At 39.6% G+C, this 21815-nt stretch overlaps 1 protein-coding gene across 1 annotated transcript in view; it reads right to left on the bottom strand.

Moving 5' to 3' along the window:
* The window catches only part of LOC307180822 (uncharacterized protein), a 63802-nt gene that overhangs the window by 4576 nt on the left and 37411 nt on the right, over positions 1-21815 (bottom strand). The window contains exons 3-4 of the mRNA XM_079911334.1: positions 16344-16407; positions 14594-14703 (exon numbers count right to left, since the gene is read on the bottom strand). Of these exons, the coding sequence (XP_079767460.1) occupies positions 14594-14703; positions 16344-16407 (174 nt within the window). The remainder of the gene's footprint in view (positions 1-14593; positions 14704-16343; positions 16408-21815) is intronic.

Genomic DNA, 21815 nt, shown 5'->3' with positions numbered 1-21815 from the left:
ATGGTTTATCAATTTTGTTTATCTTCTCAAAGAATCAGTTTTTAGTTTTATTGATCTTTGCTATTATTGTCTTTGTTTCTATTTCATTTATTTCTGCTCTGATCTTTATGATTTCTTCCCTTCTGCTAACTTTGGGTTTTGTTTGTTCTTCTTTCTCTAGTTCCTTTAGGTGTAAGGTTAGATTGTTTATTTGAGATGTTTCTTGTTTCTTGAGGTAGCCTTGTATAGCTATAAACTTCCCTCTTAGAACTGCTTTTGCTGCATCCCATAGGTTTTGGATCATCGTGTTTTCATTGTCATTTGTCTCTATGTATTTTTTGATTTCCTCTTTGATTTCTTCAGTGATCTTTTGGTTATTTAGTAACGTCTTGTTTAGCCTCCATGTGTCTGCGTTTTCTACGTTTTTTTCCCCTGTAATTCACTTCTAATCTCATAGCGTTGTGGTCAGAAAAGATGCTTGATATGATTTCAATTTTCCTAAATTTACTGTGGCTTGATTGGTGACCCAAGATGTGATCTATCCTGGAGAATGTTCCGTGGGCACTTGAGAAGAAAGTGTAATCTGCTGTTTTTGGATGGAATGTCCTATAAATATCAATTAAATCTACCTGGTCTGTTGTGTCATTTAAAGCTTCTGTTTCCTTATTTATTTTCACTTTGGATGATCTGTCCATTGGTGTAAGTGAGGTGTTTAAGTCCCCCACTATTACTGTGTTACTGTCGATATCCTCTTTTATAGCTGTTAGCAGTAGCCTTATGTATTGAGGTGCTCCTATGTTGGGTGCATATATATTTATAATTGTTACATCTTCTTCTTGGATTGATTCCTTGATCATTATGTAGTGCCCTTCCTTGTCTCTTGTAACATTCTTTCTTTCTTTCTTTTTATTTATTTATTTATTTTTGGCTGCATTGTGTCTTCGGTGCTGCGCTCGGGCTCTCTCTAATTTTGGCAGGCAGGGGCTACAGTTCATTGCGGTGCCTGCGGGCTTCTCATTGCGGTGGCTTCTCTTGTTGCAGAGCACGGGTTCTAGGCGCATGGGCTTCAGTAGTTGTGGCATGTGGGCTCAGTAGTTGTGGCTCGTGGGCTCTAGAGCACAGGGTCAGTAGTTGTGGCACGTGGGCTTAGTTGCTCCACGGCATGTGGGATCTTCCTGGACCAGGGCTTGAACCCATGTCCCCTGCATTGGCAGGCGGATTCTTAAGCACTGAGCCACGAGGGAAGCCCCACATTCTTTATTTTAAAGTCCATTTTACGTGATATGAGTATTGCTACTCCAGCTTTCTTTTGATTTCCATTTGCATGGAATATCTTTTTCCATCCCCTCACTTTCAGTCTGAATGTGTCTCTAGGTCTGAAGTGGGTCTCTTGTAGACAGCATATAGATGGGTCTTGTTTTTGTATCCATTCAGCAAGCCTGTGTCTTTTGGTTGGAGCATTTAATCCATTCACGTTTAAGGTAATTATGGATATGTATGTTCCTATGACCATTTTCTTAATTGTTTTGGGTTTGTTTTTGTAGGTCCTTTTCTTCTCTTGTGTTTCCCACTTAGAGAAGTTGCTTTAGCATTTGTTGTAGAGCTGGTTTGGTGGAGCTGAATTCTCTTAGCTTTTGCTTGTCTCTAAAGCTTTTGATTTCTCAGTTGAATCTGAATGAGATCCTTGCTGGGTAGAGTAATCTTCGTTGTAGGTTCTTCCTTTTCATCACTTTAAGTATATCATGCCACTCCCTTCTAGCTTGTAGAGTTTCTGCTGAGAAATCAGCTGTTAACCTTATGGGAGTTCCCTTGTATGTTATTTGTTGTTTTTCCCTTGTTGCTTTCAACAATTTTTCTTCATCTTTAATTTTTGTCAGTTTGATTACTATGTGTCTCGGTGTGTTTCTCCTTGGGTTTATCCTGCCTGGGACTCTCTGTGCTTCCTGGACTTGGGTGGCTATTTCCTTTCCCATGTTAGGGATGTTTTCGACTATAATCTCTTCAAATATTTTCTCGGGTCCTTTCTCTCTCTCTTCTCCTTTTGGACCCCTATAATGTGAATGTTGTTGCGTTTAATGTTGTCCCAGAGGTCTCTTAGGCTGTCTTCATTTCTTTTCATTCTTTTTTCTTTATTCTGTTCTGTGGCAGTGAATTCCACCATTCTGTCTTCCAGGTCACTTATCCATTCTTCTGCCTCAGTTATTCTGCTTTGATTCCTTCTAGTGTAGTTTTCATTTCAGGTATTGTATTCATCTCTGTTTGTTTGTTCTTTAATTCTTCTAGGTCTTTTTTAAACATTTGTTGCATCTTCTCGATCTTTGCCTCCATTCTTTTTCCGAGGTCCTGGATCATCTTCACTATCATTATTCTGAATTCTTTTTCTGGAAGGGTGCCTATCTCCACTTCATTTAGTTGTTTTCCTGGGGCTTTATTTTTTTCCTTCATCTGGTACATAGCCGTCTGCCTTTTCATCTTGTCTATCTTTCTGTGAATGTGTCATCTTTTCTATTTCATTTAAGCAAAAGGAGAGATGTATTTTCCCCTCACAACTGTGATAATCCAGTAAGCTTTCTTTGTGTTTTAAAAATAATATTTAAATTCTCACGTTAGAACATTTCCTTCATTCCTTCACTGTTATGAAACTATGAGGCCAAAGTACCAATAATACTTTACATATATATATATATATTTATTTATTTATTTATTTATTTTAAAGATCTCACCTTTCCTTACAGTCCCTGATAGTACTACCTTAATTGTTCTACAAATTGTTCAACAAAAAAGAGTCTTTGTTTTGACATTTTATTTCTTAAAAATCATCTGTGGAATACAGTAGAAGGACGTAAATTCACCAAAGGAAGAGATGACAGGATAATGAAAAATAAGAGGAAGCAGAACGATGCCGTTCCATTCATTGCTACATACATTGCTTGCAAAACTCCTCATCCTTCTCGCCATCAGGTATAAAATAAGCATCAGACCAAATAAAATAAAACATGTAAAGGGCCACGATAGATCATTTTTTCATAGTATTCCATTGGCTGGATGGCTACTGACTTGTGCTGAGCAAAACGACTCATTCAGTTTTCAAACTGCAGTAATGTCTTATTTAACTAGAATCAATGAGCCAGTATTCTCATCCTATCTAGTTTCACTCTATATCGAGGAGAAAAAGTCAAAGATTAAAAGAAAACACTCCACAAGTTCACATGGAAGAGTTCAAGTTCTACTTTAGAACTATTAATTTCCGTGTCTTTTTTAAAAGAAAATAACAGAGCTACGTGAAAATTTAAAGCCCTTTACTTGTTCAAAAGCATTAATTTTACTATGCTTTTCAGAATCTATTACCAGGAACCAGGTTGGCTGAAGCAAACAATTCTAGGTAATACATCATAGAAATCCTGTTCTCACCTTTAGTTTTTGATCCTGAACTTTCTCTTAAAATCCTAATAACTTTAAGCAATAGCTTTGTTCCAGAAGACAAAGTGGCTCTTGAGTATTTGCAGATTTGGGGGGGAGTCACAAAAATAATGGCAATTGGAATTCCACAAGGGCTGCATGAGGATTACTAACTGCAGATTAAGGTATTTCTTTACTGGTTAATTCAATTCAGCATTTAACGGTAATTGTTTTTCGTGATAGGACAATTACTTCCTTCAGGGAAAAGTTACTTTCTCTTTAGGTGTCCCATTCAAAAAGCTTTGATTTTTTAAAAATAGTCATAATGCATTTGTTAGTTTTGGAAGCTGCCTCAGCATCTTTAGGCTATAATTATTAAAACACTTGTCAAAACCAAGAGGTTGATTATCTTGAAACAGTAGATATGGCACAAAGCTAGATTTCTGAGCTTTATCTTGCTCTAGTAAAATGCATGGCATATTTAAAATTTTATGAAAATAGAGTGGTATATAAAATATTCAGTTATACTCATTTAAAACCTTTTTATTGATTATTTGCCACATGCAGGAAAAACTGTGCTAGGTATCATGGTGGGGGGTGGCGGGGGGAGAAACACAAAGGTAGGTGATAAAGAAGTCTTCCTCTTACAAAGAATTTAACATTATCAGTGGAATTGAGACTCTAGTCTAGTTCTGCAAACTGTCATCCAGATAACCCTCACCTTGCACCTGGCTTTTAAGCTTATAGCCCTTCTTGAAATGTTCAGAGAAAGATGCCTAGCCAAGTCTCTCATAGTTGCCCTGTCTGCCAGGGAGAGGTGAGCTCATCTTTAGGTCATCAGGAACATACTGCGCTGTGTAGTGCTTGGCATATAGTATGCATTCAACAGATATTTTTGGATGAATGAATGCTGCAAAAACTAAGTGACTTAAAGTGGCTTCTAACTAATCCTGAGTAGGGCAAGAGAGAAATCCAAATGTCTTCCTATCTTTTACACACACTCTGAAGACAGGAATAAAAGTGTTTGCAGCCCTGCTGGCAAGTTTGTTCCTGGTGTGACAGGAAATAGAATCATGGTGAGTCTGGGCAGGTGATGCCCCAGCGGCCTCAGAGGGAGGTGCCATCATTGTGCCCCAGTGGAGTGATAATGGAGCAAAATAATCCCCATGTCCTAAACAATGGGCCACAAGCAGCCGATCTGCTGATGAGAAAAATTCAGGACAGAGGAACTTCAGGATCAGATTTTTCCCATTTTCATCTCCTTGGTGATATTTAAGAACCTTCGGTCTTAAAAATGTGCTTTGGAGGAAACCCCTGAATTGACTGAGATTAGATTTGTGTCACTCCCACTGAAAGGGGAGTGGAAAAGAAACCAGATTCCTAGAGACAATGAACAGCTATTCTAGGTAAAATTAAGATAATAGCTCTAATGACGAAACTCTTGAATGGGAACTAGAAATAATAGGCATGCATCTGAATATAGCCTCTTAATATCAGCTCTCTTTACTAGAGAGATCAATGCAGACAAAATGAGACATTAACATATTATTGCATACTGCCTAAGGTTGATTAAATTGGGGCTTGAAATTGCAGAAAATGAAGTTGAAAATAGAGGTGGGCCATGTTGAAGGATCTCTAAAGAGGGATGGTGTTCTTTTCTACTGCTCAGAGAGGGATGGTGTTGTTTCCTACTGCCTACATTCAGGGAGATTTTATTCATTTTACCTTGGCGATCATCAGAAGTGAGTAATTTATATTAAATAAGCATTATTCTCAAGCAGGGAGAGTGCGGATTACTTAGTGGATTAAAGGAAATAGTTTACATTTATTCAAGGTAACCCCAGATGTCCCTACTGAAGTTCAAAATGTTTTCTCTCACAGCTTTAAAATATGCAGGAGAAGCCGACTAGCTGTGAGCACCCTCTGTCCCGTGGGCCAGTCAGTCTGACCTGGAGGGTCAGACACGCTAGAGAGGAGTCAGGGGAAAAAGCATCTCTAATATGCCCATCACTCTGTTCACAACATTCAGGTTGTCTACCTCTGAAGAATCAGTTATATTGGCTCCCAAGCTTGTTTATGCCACTTAACTTGTTTTCCTAATTCTTTGATTCAACTAAAATATTACATGAACCAAAGGAGTTAGTGTAAAAAGAACATTGTTGTTATGAAAACTTAAATCCCTTTGGAAAAACTCAATAAATGCAAATTGCTTTAAAAATTGCTGCCAAATTAGACATGGATGGAAAAAAAGTAAAAGATGGAGTTAGTGGAGCAAAACAATTTCACAGTGTGCCTTACTGAGTTTGCATCCCTGGAGTCTAAGTTCTCACTTAAGGAAAAAAACCCACCACTGGAAATAATAGGCTATGCATTATGGGAGTAGATTATTCAATTATTCAAGTTTTTTAAGTGAAAATTTCAATATGTTGGGTACAAATGTGAAAAAGTTTTCACTTTGGAGTTACTGCCACCAACTGTGCTCTGGCCACTCCTTTGGGAGTCTCGTTTTTATAGTAAAACTTCTTAATCACTTTTGGTCCTTAAAACTATCTCATTCCAGTTTTTAAAGCAGTCTTGTTACAACTTCAATTTTTTATCTGTTTTAAAGCTTTCCTCTTTATTCTCTGTGGCTCTCCAATTTCCCTGCCTTTCTCCCCATTTACCCCTCTGGTGAGAGGATGGGGAAAAGGGAGAGGAAAAATAGACATTGTCTCTTTCCCCAGCAAGATGTGCTTCTCAGCTAGGTTGGTCATCATTACTGATGTAACTAAGTCTTTAAAGGCTGAACATGGACAGATGGATGAGGGTCTCAACAGATCTTGCTAAGTAGGGTCTCAAACCAAAACAGCTCCTTTGGGGACAGCCAAAATCCATCTTCCACGTACACGGGGAATTCCAAGAGGGTGGCCCTTATCATTACTCCTTAATGCTCCTTCCCCCACCTGGGTATCAGCAGGGCAGGTCAGTAAACTGAGCAGATGTCCAACCCGGGAATGTGAGGTCAGCCTTCTTTCCTGAAAATGTTCCCCAATTATTCGGGATATTGCCTCCCCTCAAAGGGAGAAGAGGGGAGTCACCTCTCTTCCTGAGCACTACTCTTCCCCCAAAGTTAACCTCTCTCCTCTTTCCAGCCTTCTATTTGCATGGAGCAGGGTCTAGCAAGGAGTGGATAGAAGCTAGCTCTACTGGCTCTTTTCCACAGTCCTGAGGCAAATGGTCAGCTAGAGTCATGGCCACTTTTGTAAACTGAAGGTGTGGCCCACTTAATCCCTTTTGCTTTCAGCTATGGGACTTAATTTTCAAGATTTAGAAAAAAAGCTGGAGAAAATCCCGCTCAACACCTAACACTGGGAATTCCCTGGTGGTCCAATGGTTAGGGCTCTGCTTCCACTGCAGGGGGCACGGGTTCAGTTCCTGGTCGGGGAACTGATGTCACACACCGTGTGGCATGGCCAAAAAAAAAAAAATTATAAAAAACAAAAAATTTATTTAAAAAAACAAACAAACACCTAATACCGTCTCTTGACATCAGTAGGACAACTTGGAATTCCAATCAGACCTACACTGGAGGAAGAAGCCATGACCCCTACAGCAAAGGATTGGCAAGTGAATGTCAAGTTTATGATATGTACATTTTATGATTCCTAACATTGAGTTGTTCAGTTTACAGATCTGTTCCGATCACTTTATAAGAGGATTTCAGGTAATGCAAACACCCAAATGTGGGATATCTTCAAAGCTATCCAGTTTCTCCTCAAATATCCTCTCCTCTCTTTCATTATAAACAGTTAATCATCTGCAACATCCTGGATATAAAACAAACAAACGGCACTCCTCTTTTGCTTCTTGAGGTTCTGAGGTTGCCATTCAACTTGCTACTGTCATCTTTTTAAAAAAATATTTATTTATGTGTTTATTTTATTTGGCTGCACCGGGTCTTAGTTGTGGCATGCATGATCTTCATTGCGGCATGCAGACTCTTAGCTGCAGCATGCATGGAGGATCTAGTTCCCTGACCAGGGATCGAACCTGGGCCCCCTGCATTGGGAGAGAGGACTCTGACCCACCAGGGAAGTCCCGCTACTGTCATCTTTTAAAAACAACTATTCCTGAACAACCTTCTTAGAATCTGCCTTTGTGTAATTTGCCTCAACATAGTTACTGCATTTCTTTTTTTTTCTTTTTTTTTTTTACATCTTTATTGGAGTATAATTGCTTTACAATGGTGTTAGTTTCTGCTTTACAACAAAATGAATCAGTTATATATATACATATGTTCCCGTATCTCTTCCCTCTTGTGTGTCCCTCCCTCCCATCCTCCCTATCCCACCCCTCCAGGCCGTCACAAAGCACCGAGCTGATCTCCCTGTGCTATGCAGCTGCTTCCCACTAGCTATCTAGTTACTTCATTTCTTAGCACCTGTCCTGTAAAACTGTCAATACAGGGGCTTCCCTGGTGGCGCAGTGGTTAAGAATCCACCTGCCAATGCAGGGGACACGGGTTCGAGCCGTGATCCGGGAAGATCCCACATGCCGCGGAACAACTAAGCCCGTGCGCCACAACTACTGAGCCTGCGCTCTAGAGCCTGCGAGCCACAACTACTGAGCCCATGAGCCACAACTACTGAAGCCCGCGCACCTAGAGCCCGAGCTCCGCAACAAGAGAAGCCACTGCAATGAGAAGCCCACGCACTGCAATGAAGGGTAGCCCCCGCTCGCTGCAACTAGAGAGAGCCTGCGCAAAGCAACGAAGACCCAACCCAGCCAAAAATAAATAAATAAAATAAATAAATTTATTTAAAAAATAAAACAGTCAATACAAAAACGTTTTTTAAACTGTGGAAGATTCTGGAACAGAGATGATAAATAGTTTCTCATGCCAATCTTGCCCATTCTTTCAAAATGCTCTAACCTGTTACCGTCACTGTCTGTGTTGTGTCAAATAAAACAGATCCCTTTCAGTGCAAAAGATCCCTTTCAATACAAATCACCAGTCAAGTGGTTTTCTGATTTTTCATCAAGTGCTAAACTTACTTGAAAAATGCACTTACAAGTATAGGTACGTGATATATTAACAAGCGAGAACCTTCAAGCTTGGTTTTGCTTTCAAGACAACTGGTATCACAGCAATGCAACAAAATCTCTCTGAGAAAAAACTGTCCTTGAATAAATTTTCTACTGTATTTTTTCTTTATCTGGTCCTATGTTTTAGCCTCTTTTCACATACACACTTGCCTAAACGTTTAAAGACTCCCTTCATCCTTATTGATCTAGTAACAGTAAATCATATGCTAACTCAGTTACTATAACTAGAATAGCCATTATAACTGACCTATTGATTCCAGCCTCTCTTAAATGTTATTAATCACTGTTTGTTCATCTTGTGTTATCTCACATACTGCAGTAGCCCTGCTTAACACAGCTTCTGATAACTGCAAAGCCGCATTGCATAATTCTGACCTGTGCTTTTGAAATCTTAATTTCTATTTTCAAAATTATTCTTAAGCCAAGAGTATGTATTTTTTAATTTAGAAAGTTTTGTTTCCAAACACTTTGGTGAAATCCTAAAGGTCACCGTGCCCATCAGTACTCAATAATAGTGTCTCTTAAAATGTGATCTACAAGCACCTGCATCAGAATCATCTGGAAGGCTTCCTTACAGTCTAGGCTTCTGAACAAAAATCTTGGAGGATGAGGATCTGCATAAATGTTCTTTTAAGCCACGAAGTTGGTGGTAAGTTCTTATAGTAGCTATAGGAAACTAATACAATCTCCAACATGGGATCCAGATTTGGTCTTAAAAAATTACTGAGGGCTTCCCTGGTGGCGCAGTGGTTGAGAGTCCGCCTGCCGATGCAGGGGACGCGGGTTCGTGCCCCGGTCGGGGAAGATCCCACATGCCGTGGAGCGGCTGGGCCCGTGAGCCATGCCCGCTGAGCCTGCGCGTCTGGAGCCTGTGCTCCGCAACGGGAGAGGCCACAACAGTGAGAGGCCCGCGTACCGCAAAAAAAAAAAAAAAATCCTTGAAAGTGAGAGTTTGGATCATGCCAGGGCTCCATCCAAAGATGTTTTTGTTTTCAGGCACGTCCCTCGGTCTTCCTATGTGATGTGCCCTCACTCACACTCTGTAGCTGATGGGATACCCTACTACTTTGGCTGCCTTCTTGCCAGTTCTCTGCTAGAAATTTCCAGAAGCTGTACACACCTCACCCTGAAACTTGATCCTCAACAACTGTGAGATGTGGCATGGTCTGTCACCTTGGCATCTAACATGCTTGGTCTGTACCCATTTGGCATTGTAAATTGGCTTACAGTCTTGGCTATCCTTTCTGAATATGATTCCCTAGTACCTCTGCCTCCCTTAACCTCATGAGTTGCTAATACCTTGTTTTCATCTGTGTGATTAGTCCCTAGGATTCTTCACTGGATATCATGGTAGGGAAGCGCATGGAAATCAAACAGTTCCCTTCCTCTGGACATCTAAACTGCTCATCTAAGAATGACACTTACTTTTCACTTTCCCTAAACAACCTTTTCTTTTATTACATTCTCCCTTAATTGCATTTCTGTTATTAACTTTGCCCCAAGTGCATCTAACTATTGACTTTCATTTCTTATTCATCTTGGGCAGCTCCTGGGCTGTATTGTTAATTTGCACTTCCACATAGTTCTAGAGATTGTCATTTCCAATTTCATGTGATTTTTCTTATAGCTGTAGAACTTCATGTTCCAGGTCTGTAAGATATTTAGTGAAATCTGTAAAGCTGGTAGCAGAGAACAAGGTGGCCTGTGCTTCTTTGTCAATTAACACTTTCATGTTCTGGTCTTCTGAAAAAGCCTTCCATTATTTAAATAAAAATTTGTGAAGAGATTTTTGTGGCTTCAGTGATACTGAAAACACAAGGACTTTTAAATAGCACTGTTTTCACCAATTAATTCTCGTTTATTGTCACAGATAAGTAGATAATTGGTAGTTTTGTTTGTTTTTTGTGTTTTGCAGTACGCGGGCCTCTCACTGTTGTGGCCTCTCGCGTTGCGGAGCACAGGCTCCGGACGCGCAGGCTCAGCGGCCATGGTTCACGGGCCCAGCCGCTCCGCGGTACGTGGGATCCTCCCGGACCGGGGCACGAACCCGGGGCACAAACCCTGCATCGGCAGGCGGACTCTCAACCACTGCGCCACCACGGAAGCCCGATAATTGGTAGTTTTGATACTTAAATTACTCAAAGAATCCGTCATTAAATTGATGGCATTGTTTTCGTCAATTTAATGCACGCCGCATGGTTTCTGTTGCTGCTTGCATTTCTAACTTAGTGGAAAGACTATTTGGCTAAGATACACTCTTGAAAAATGGATTCACAAGGCTGTTTCTTTGAGAAGCCACTACTATCTCTTTTCTCACTCTTAGCTGATTGTTTTGCCTTCTAATTCATTGTAAGATGGAAGGAACTGAGTGTTCTGGTAAGATAAAGGATGGAAAGTGTCCATTGGATTTGGTAATGAGGAGGTCCCCAGTCACTTTATATAACGCAGTTTGGTAGAGACAGAAGCCAGACTGCTGTGGGTTGAGACATGAATGGAAAGTGAGGAAGTGGAACTAGCAGTGGGAAAGATGAAAAGCATAGGTGAGAGACTGGATGGTAAATATCCCGTCAGCCAAAAAGTTTGTTCGGGTTTTGCCGTAAGATGAACTTTTTGGCCAACCCAATACAAGGGACAAATGTTCAAAGAGGGATTTCAAGAAGAGAGAGCCTCTAGGATGTTAACTGGCTGGGGAGAAAGAGCCAGCAGCAAGACAAAGCCTTTCAAGAGAAGGTATGACTGAGGGAGTAGGACCCTGGGGTAAAGGAGGAGATGGAGGGCATGTGGATGGCGGCCAAAGTGGAAGGGCTGGTTCGTTGGTAATAAGAGGAGGGGAGCAGCACTTTCTGAGCCTGGAGGACAGAAGTTAAGTGTGGGCATGTCTGAAGATGTGCTCGTGGGGAGGCTGGGCTGAAAGTTGAAGGAAATCATGCCTGAGGGCCTCAACCACTCTCCACCAAGGAAGAAGCTTTGTCATCTGCTGAAAGTGTGGGGCTTATGGATTGAATAATGGCTTGAGGAGCATGGTGGCAATTTTTGATGTTCACTGAGAAGATGTGAGAGGAATACGAGAAAGAACAAGAGAAATGATCAAGGGATGGTATTGTGGCCCTGAGACTGAATCCTTGAGTAGGCAGTAGCGTCCAGCTTTGTGGTTGTATGGTTTCTACCAACAGTGTTCAACCTCTGGGTATATAAGCAGAAGGTACAAATTGTGGCCTTAACCCAGAGGCTTTAAAAAAAATCTGTATGAAAATAATCATAGGATGGGGATATGAGGGAATTTGAAGTACTGGTCCAAGTTGGGTAGGGAAGGTAGGGAGGCCAGGAGTGGGACGACAGACTGGGAGATAATGGAAGGACAAAGAACATCCCCATCTGAGGCTCACAACAATCCTTCAGATAAACAGTTTAATCAGCCTAACTTTGAAGATGAGGAACCTGAGGCTCTGAGATGTGAGGTGACATGTTTGGTGAGGTACTTAGAGAAGTAACCGAGATGAGCCACACCTTTCCTTCTCCACTGTCTCTAACCCTTCCAGACCCCACAGTCCCAGCTCTGTTCCTCTTTCTGAACTCCAGCGTGTGTAAGGGAATATCTTTGCATACTTATATTTAACTCAAATAACCTTTGGCCTCGCCAATCTGTGCCCACACAAATGAAGTCACAGCAATGGAAATTTTATTTGCTCATTGCTTCCACCTTTGTAATACAGCACTTCTCTTTCAGGCAAAGCCTCCCTGTTCCAAGTATATTTTGGAATTCCCAGGGGTGTGTCACAAGTCCACTCCCATTGGGTCCTCTGCTGCATTGCTGGGTGACAGTCGAGGCCAGTGCCCGTAAGAGCCCTCATGGGACCAAGCAGTGGTCCGTGACTTAGAAAGTTCCTTACAGATAAGAAAACTGAGGCACAAAGACATTAGTCACTTATCTATGATAACAAAACTACACAGTAGCAGAGCTGAAATTCACACTCAGGAAGTCTGATCACACTGCAATCTTTTTCAGGTTTTTGGTGCCAATGTTATACTTTCTTCATAAAAACCATCTGGAAAATGTTGTGTTTCTAAGCTTTGGATTAGTACAAACATCACTGGAATAGTCTGTTCTTCCAAGGTTTTGTAGAATTCCCCTGTGAAAGTAATTGACACCTTGTGTTGGTCTACGAAAATCAATCAGTTTAAGCTTCCTCTCTCTTCTGAAGGCAGTTTTTGGTAAATTAAATTTTTGTATAATATTAGTCTTTTTTTTTTATTTTTGGTTTCCGATTTTATTTGCAAGGTATTTGGCAAAGCCATCTCTTAATTTCTTTCTTTTTCCCTAATCCTTTGTCACTGTGGCTATTTTATTTATTTATTTTTGGCTGTGTTGGGTCTTCGTTGCTGTGTGTGGGCTTTCTCTAGTTGCGGCAAATAGGGGCTACTCTTTGTTGCAGTGTGCAGGCTTCTCATTGCGGTGGCTTCTCTTGTTGCGGAGCACGGGCTCTAGGCGCACAGGCTTCAATAGTTGTGGCACACAGGCTCAGTAGTTGTGGTGCACGGGCTTAGTTGCTCTGCGGCATGTGGGATCTTCCTGAACCAGGGATTGAACCCATGTCCCCTGCACTGGCAGGCAGATTCTCAACTGCTGTGCCACCAGCAAAGTCCCTCTGTGGCTATTTCTAATTTGTCATTTCTTATTTTGTGGATTTGTGATTTCTTCCCAATTTTTCTTAATTAGGTTAGCTTGTTATTTACCCATTTAATTCTACTTTTTAACACAAACATTTTTTGGTGATTTATTTATTAATAATACTGGTTTTATTTTGGTTCTGACTATTTTCAAATTTTTCTTTATTAATTCCGTCATTTCTTTAGTTGGATACTTAATTAAACTTTATTATTTTTATATAATTATTTATGAATTTTTCTCTGAGCACTGATTTAGCTCTAGCCTATAGGTACTGATATGTAGTGTGTTCTTTATCACTTTTTTGCTAGTTAATTCTTTAAAATTTATTTTTATGAGTTTTTTAAAAATTTCTAAGTGAAAGGCCTTAAAATTTTTTAAAATTTTTAAATTAACTTCAAGTTTTATTGCAATATGTTCAGAAAATATTTCCTGTACCAATTCTGTCTTTCAGAAGATATTGAATTTTTCTGGTGACATCATATGTAGTCAGTTTCTCTTGGATACTCAAAAGAAGAATAAATTCTCTATTTTCAGTGTGTACAATTGAATATATTTCCATATGTAGCATATTATATAGTTTGGGTCTTCTGTAACATTTGGTGCTACTGCATGAATGTTCATGTTCCTCCAAAATTCATATACTGAAACCCTAACCCCCAATGTGATGGTATTAGAAGGTGGGACCTTTGCTAGGTGATTAGGCTATGAGGTTGAATCCCTCATTAACGGGATTAGTGCCCTTGCAAATGAGAACCCAGTGAGCTCCCTCTGCTCTCCATCACGTGAGGATAAAACAAGAAGTCTGCAGTCTGCAACCTGGAAAAAGATTCTCATTAGAATCCAACCATGCTGGTACTCTTATCTTGAACTTCCAGCCTCCAGAACTGTGAAAAATAAATTTCTTTTGTTTATAAGCCTCCCAGTCTATGGTATTTTTGTTATAGCAGCCTGATCTAAGACAGTTGGTTTTGGTTTTGGTCATCTTGCTCTGTCTTGGGTTATCTTAAATAGAGCATAGGGTTGTCACCCAATCTGAGGATCTGTCTGTTTTTAATGTGAGTTAAGCCCAGTTACATGTATTTATATGACGGATACATTTGTTCTTGGTTTTCCTATTTTGGTGTTATATTGATCGACATAACTTTTACATCATTTTCTTTGCTTTCTATCATAGTTCTTTTGATATTTAGCAAGGTCAGTATTTTTGTTTTCTTGGTTATATTTGTTATTATAACTTTAAATAATATTCTTTAAAAATATATATTATTATGGCTACCAAGAAAGAGTAACAATAAAACTGTTTTGCATCTCCTTCCCCTCATATCCCTCTTCTCAATATTGATATTTTTAATTCTTCCTCTGCCACTATAAAGCATGTTTCTGAGAAAGTATCATGTGGGGAAGTGAGTAAAATGTGATTCAAAACCACTAAACAATTAATAGATTAAAATATATGATCACCTTTTGCGTGCCAAGCAAATGATGCTGCTGGTGATATCCATAAATGAACAGGCTCAGGTCTTCACCCTCAGGAAACTCACGAGGCAGATCACCAGGTGGATAACTGAGAACTGGATAAAGATACCTGTTAATTATACTCCTCAGTAAGAATTCCACATTTCTTATCATTTTAGTGTCTTTACTTGAATATTTCAAGACATTCTGGGAAATAATCTGCCTAGTGACTTAAATGCCTGACATAAGGAGCTCTGTTAGGACATTTTCATAACAGGGCACTATTACCATAATCAGTGAACTGCTGTTGAAATTTATCTGAGACAAAAGCATACTAATTCTTATTTTTCTCTGGCCCAATCCTTTTTGGATTGTATTGGGCCAGCTAGTTGGAAAAAAAGCTGATATTCAAACACTTCTATAAGGCAATAGATTATTTTTTTATTGGAAAGATGGCTTTGTTTTAGACCCTTCTGCTGTATTTTATAACATACTTAATGGCTATTTATCTTAGGGAAAGTCATGTTAGTGAATGTTTTACAGATATGAAATTCACTGTAGTGACAGCCTTGACAGATGGGTTCGGAGTGACACTCTTTACATTGGTAGCTTGTAGTAGAACTACGTAGCCCGGGCTGAGAGTTAAAATGCTCAAGATCTTCCTAGTCCTCAGTCTAGAATTTACTAGTTGTAATCTTGGGTGACCACTCCTCTGCATCTGTAAAACGGGGACAATATTCCAACTTTAGTATATGTGGTGCTGAAGCGAGCACGGGGACAATATTCCAATGACCACTGTGGGGATTGAATGAAATCAGTATGTGGAAGTCTTTGTAACCTGAAAAACCTTACACGTGAGATGGGATGAGGGGTGTATTAGTTACTGATTGCTGTATAACAAATTCTCCTCTCCCCACTCAAAACATAGCAGCTTCAAACAACAAACATTTATCTCACAGTTTTTGAGGGTCAGGAACTTGAGGGCAGCTTAGCTGGGTGGTGCTGACACAAGGCTGCAGACAAGGAGGCAGCTAAGGACATAGTCATCTCAAGCCTCAACTGGGGGGGAAATCTGCTTTCAAGCTCACTCACATGACTGTTGGCAGGATTCAGATTGTTGCTGACTGTTAGACAGAGGCATCTATCTATTCCATGCCGTGTAGGCCTCTCCATAGGGCAGATCAAAACACAGCAACTGGTTTCCCTCAGAGGGAGTAGGTGAGAGGGCAAGAGAAGGTACCTAAGATGAGAGCCCAGTCTCTTTGTAACCTAACCTAATATCATCTTAAAATTATAATAAAACTGTTGCTAACCTTGCAGAGCCCCTAAGATCTGTCTTAAAGTGTCACGTTGTTCTAGACTATGAAGGAGCTAATGAGGGACAAAACTTAGAAAGTAAATTTTATTTGCCCTGAAAAAAAGTTATAACGTGTTAAAATCTTGACAAAGTGTACTTAATTTTAATGGCTGTATTTCCTTGGCTTATTGCTTACTGCCTTTGCCTACAACATGAAGGGTTTTTTTTTTCCTAGATAGCAGAGATTGTGTGTGACCAGAATAATTTCCTGCACTTTATGTTGACTTTATTTACTCAACTATTTAAGGAAAAAAGAGAATAAAGGTTTCTTGTTCTTTACTTATGAAAGAACTAAGATTCTTTACAATTGTGTTACTTTCTTTTTTATTTTAAAATATTTATTGCCACTTTGATTAAATATAGAACCAGATGTTGTTTCCCAGGTACCCATAATCCTACCTTGATCAAGTGTCCCAGGCTCTTGTGGCAACTTCTTTGACTTTTGCCTTCTCCAAATCAGATCCTTAATACAAAAAAAGATAAACAAAACTTTCAGAATATATTTTACACCTAAAACTATCTTTGTGATTTCTTGGAGGGCTTCTGGAAAAATCACAAAGGTTTGTTCTCTTACCTTCCAAAAAGAGAGATGCTGGAAATATTAGGTTTCTTTATTAGTTACCATTGGTGAGTTACATGGGAAGAGTAGTCAAATAAGAAGAGATACTCAACCTTCCCTAGGTTAAATGTGCTTAAGTAAATGTCATGAATGTAAGTATTTTTAGAAATTGAATGCTTTGGGGGATTTCCCTGGCGGTCCAATTGTTAAGACTCCGTGTCCAATTGTTAAGACTCCGGTGCTTCCACTGCAGGGGGTATGGGTTCGATCCCTGGTCAGGAACTAATTTCCCACATGGCACGAGGCACAGCCAAAAAAAAAATAAAGTCAACTAGACCACAGCCTTGTTTCTTTAGTTTGAATCTAGCATCTTCTAGGACAGTGGATTTCAACTGGGGATATATATCAGATTTACCCATGGGATTTTATAAAAATATAGATATCAAAAAACTGTTCCAGACTCACTGAATCTCTTTAACTTGATATTCTTGGTATATTCTTAGTATATGCTTACAATAGTCTTAGTATATTATATACATTGTGTTTCAGGATTATTGTGTTTCAGGATTATTACATATCTCAAGATTTCTTTCCTTCTGAATAATTATGTTCATCCATTTTTTGGTGTTCATCCATTTGTACACATCAAATGTAACATTCATTAACTTTGTTGAAAATAGGCATAATCATTATGCTTAAAGACATTTGTATACATTTTTAGAATGAAATGTAAAGTTATTATCTTTGCTTTTCATGGTCTGGAAATAATCTAATTTCCTAGTCAGTTGCATTATGCTTATTATGAATTCTCATCAGACCTTTCACATATGAAAATTTTCAGTAAACATTAGTCTTCAGTGACAGTCTTTTTGCTCTGCAGATAGTTTTTATTTTACTCGAATTTCTTGCTTGAAAACTCTGCTGTAAGCTACAGGTCATGTTTGAGTCTACAACAAAAAAGGACCATCTCAGAGCCTTGTGAAAAAGGACTATAACAGGTAATTCAAATTACTGACACTTTGAAAAGAAAGACTGTCAGGTACAGGCTTCTGATGGCATTGCTTAGATAACTTTAAGATCATACCAGTGCACTGGATCAGGATTTCCAGAACTCTTTTTAGTCAAGAAGCAGATGGTCTCATGACACTATTGACCCAAGATCCATCAGAACAAGAACTAATTACACCAGAGTGAATGAACTGATGAGAAAATTTTTATTGTGGTTACTTGTTTGAAATAAAGTTGATATTTATAAATATTTTCCCCTTAAGATTATATAAGAAAGACCTTTCCCTTTCTACTTAAGCTGTCTGTAACGTATAACATTTCTGACAGTTTTATTGGGATGTAATTCACACACCACACAATTCATTCATTTAAAGTATACAATTCAATGGTTTTTAGTATATTCACACAGTGAACTTTGCCACCACCACAGTCAATTTTAGAACACGTATCATCCTAAAAATAAACCCCGCACCCCTTAGCAGTCACTCACTGTCCATTACCCCCATCACTCCAGCCTCTAGAAACCACTCATCTACTTTCTGGCCCTATGGATTGGCCTATTCTGCACATTTCATACAAATTGAATCATATGTGTGGTCTGCCGTGTCTGGCTTCTTTCACTTAGCACACGCTTTCAAGGTTCACGCATGCAGTAGCACCTATCAGCACTTCATTCTTTTTGATTGCTGAATAACATTTCATTGTATAGGTTTGCCACATTTTTTTTTTTTTTTTTTTTTTTTTTTGCGGTACGCGGGCCTCTTACTGTTGTGGCCTCTCCCGTTGCGGAGCACAGGCTCCGGAAGCGCAGGCTCAGCGGCCATGGCTCACGGGCCCAGCCGCTTTGCGGCATGTGGGATCTTCCCGGACCAGGGCACGAACCTGTGTTCCCTGCATCGGCAGGCGGACTCTCAACCACTGCACCACCAGGGAAGCCCTGCCACATTTTATTCTTTCACCAGTTGATGGATGTTTTTGTAACCCATAACATTTAAAATAATACTTGATTCTAACTGATACCTTTCCTTTCTCTGCCACTGCCCCCAAATCCCAAAACTTCAACTAAGTTTCCTTATTTTTTATGGCATAGTTTCATTAAGAACCTGTTCTCCTTATTACTAGAATTAATTGGAAGACACAATTAGATGACCAAGATATTCTCTGGAGTATCATACTTGAGAATTATGCTCATTGAATCAGGTATGGCCAGACACTTTTATGGAACTCAAATTGATTTTATTTCCGGAACTAATACCTACAAAACCCTCCCAGGAAAATGCTCACAGTACTTAGAGCGTCCAGCCTTACATGAGATCAAGAACGTTACTTCCTGCAGGCCAGGGCACTTGGTACATTTGGGGGACCTTGAGGAGAATTTATAGATAGTGCAAGTGAAATCTGATACAGAGTTTCTTCAGCTTGGTTTCCTAGCTTCAAGGTAGCAAATAATAGAGGCTTTTAAAAGTCCAATCTGAGTTTCCTTATGAAAACTTCCAGCAAAGTTAACTTAGGAAGGCCTATATAGTAAATTAATACTTGTGATATCTGTGTAAATAGTCAGGCCAAACCTTCTGAGACCAGCCTTATTTTGTGACCATGAATAACCATTCTTAGAGATTAGTCTGATCTCTAGGAGGCAGAGAGAGAGAGAGTATAAGGAAAAGTGTAAGACTTTGGAATGCGCAAAAGAAATTATTGAGTATCCTTTCAATGGAATGCTGGAGTCTCAGGATTCTCTCATCCTACCAGTGCATAGGCCTTTGCCTTTGACAAGGCTAAGACTCTGAAGAGATAGAAATTAACTAGCAGAAAACTTATGACAACATAAATAATTCTTGTCCACAGAAGTACAAACTAGCTCTGTGCAGTGGAATGCAATTTATTATTGTCCAATGATTAGACCAGTTTTTGCAAATTCATTTCAACATTCCTTTACTGTATAGAATTTTGTGGTTCTTTGCCTTCTTTGTAACGTCTTTTCCAGTTCTGTCAATTAATGAGTTCAATAAAAAATATGTGCCACTTTTTCATTTTCCATTTGTATGAGAGTCATGATTTTGCTTTTTTTGAACATTATCCTTTAACATCCTTAATAAACCAAATCATCCCTGCCCCAGCTTTGTAAATGAGCAGCCTGAACTGCAGGGTGGGGCTGGCTGAGCTAAAGGTAAAGAGCAGCTATGCAGCAAGGGATGAGCTGGAGTGGCCCTCAGTGCTGGTGGCTCGCGGTTCTCTTTTGATTATTTCTAAGAATGGGATAGAGGCAGGGAATATATGAAAGAACCCTTTAGTGAAACAGTTTATAGTAGGAGAAGGGAACTACAAAGTAAACACACACACACACACACACACACACACACACACAAGAAAGTAAATACAATAGAAAGACTGCCAGGACATCTGGGTTCAAGACTCAACTCTGGGGACTTCCCTGGTGGTCCAGTGGTGAAGACTCCACACTCCCAATGCAGGGGGCCTGGGTTCGATCCCTGGCCAGGGAACTAGATCCTGCATGCTGCAACTAATAGCCCACATGCCGCAACTAAAAGATCCTGCATGTGGCAACTAAAGATCGCACACGTGGCAACAAAGATCCCACATACTGCAACTAAGACCCAGCATAGCCAAAATAAATAAATAAATATTAAAAAAAAAAAAAAAGACTCAACTCTGACACTCATTAACTGTGTGACCTAGGGTAACTTTCTTAACCTCTCTAGTTTCCTCAAATAATAATACTATCTCCTACGGTTGTTATGAGGGTTACAATGAAATGAAACTGTCATATAAGGTGATCAGCACAGTGGCCTGCAAGGAGTATGTACAAAATAAATGTCGACTGCTGTCAGAAGAAGGAGGCTGGCTTAGATCAGTGTTACTCAAACTTCAATGTGCTTGCTCTTGCGAAGCTTGCTTAAAAGGCATTCCTAAACCCCTCCCCCAAGGATTCTCCTTAGGAGGTCTGAATGGAGTACAGAAAGTAGCTTTGTAACAGGCACCCAGGTGATTCTGATGCAACTGAATTTGAAGATTTTGCATTGAGAAGGACTCCACTAGAGGATTTAAAATGTGTCTTTAAGTATGAGCATCGCTGTGTGTTCCTTCCACATTAAATCCTCTTAACAGGAATATCAGATTAAATACTTCCCTAAGTGGTAATAGAACCTTCATTATTGAGATCCTGAGAGAAAGGGTAGAAAATTTTAGGAAAAAAAAATGGGTGGATCACTTTGTAAAGCTGTATCAAGGAGGATAATTGTAAATAGCATTGGATAAAAGGCACATAATTTTAAACAGTGGCCTTGAATTGACTATTTAGTGATTGTATCATTTGAAACAGGAAAGAAATCTGAAAGCAGAGACCCCAATCCCAGAGTATTCAACACCTACAAGCTGAGCACGCAAAGTGTGGTCCCTGGACCTGCAGCATCAGCACCACCTGGGAGCTCATTAGCAACGCATAATCTGAAGCCCACGTAGATCTGCTGAATCAGAATCCTCATTTTAACAAGATAGTTAGGTGACGCACATGCAGTTTAAAGGTTGAGAAGTCGTGATATAGAACACAGGCCAAGCTACATAAATTAGCCAGGCAACAATTAATTATTAATCATGTAATGCGTATTAATTAATGGTTCCCAGTTGATGGGTGCTGGGACACATTAAAATCACCTGGAGAATTTCAAAATGCAGACCAACTCCAGAGACTGAATTTCAAGTGGGGCCCAGAAAAAAATTTTATTTTGAAGGAGACCCCCGGGTAATTAGGGTTCACAGCCAGGTTGGGGAGCTACTGCAGAGTATAAGAAATGGGAGTTCAGGAAAAGGATGGAAAGCAGAAGAGTAGGTCTTGAACTGACCCTTAAAATAGGGTTCAAGTTTTGCAGAATGAGGAGCGTGCGTGCGTGCGTGCGTGCGTGTGTGTGTGGAAAAAAGACTAAGACAATGTTATTGTAACTTTCTTCTAGGGAGAGAATGGAAAACACAAAGTGAAGGAAATATTGTTCTCTGGGGAGTTTTAGCAGGATTTTAAAACAATAACGTTTCTCTGTTAGAAAGGGTGACATGATGCTGCACGTATCTTGGGAGCCAATGTCACATTTGATTAACATTTAGAAGCAATTTGAATGGATAGAATATTATTCTTCTCAATTCCCACATGGGGTTAATATGTACATTCTTTTTCTCACATAAAAGACAGTTTTAAAATCTTGTTCTACTTTGAGTAGAAATGATCTAAGCTTGGATTCATTTCAAGAAAATGGAAAATATTTCTATTGGCACGACAGTCTGACTTCACTGGA

The sequence above is a fragment of the Stenella coeruleoalba genome (genome assembly GCF_951394435.1).
Source record: "Stenella coeruleoalba genome assembly, chromosome: X".
In the NCBI taxonomy this organism is placed as follows: Eukaryota; Metazoa; Chordata; class Mammalia; order Artiodactyla; family Delphinidae; genus Stenella; species Stenella coeruleoalba.
This window is presented reverse-complemented; position numbering and strand designations above follow the sequence as displayed.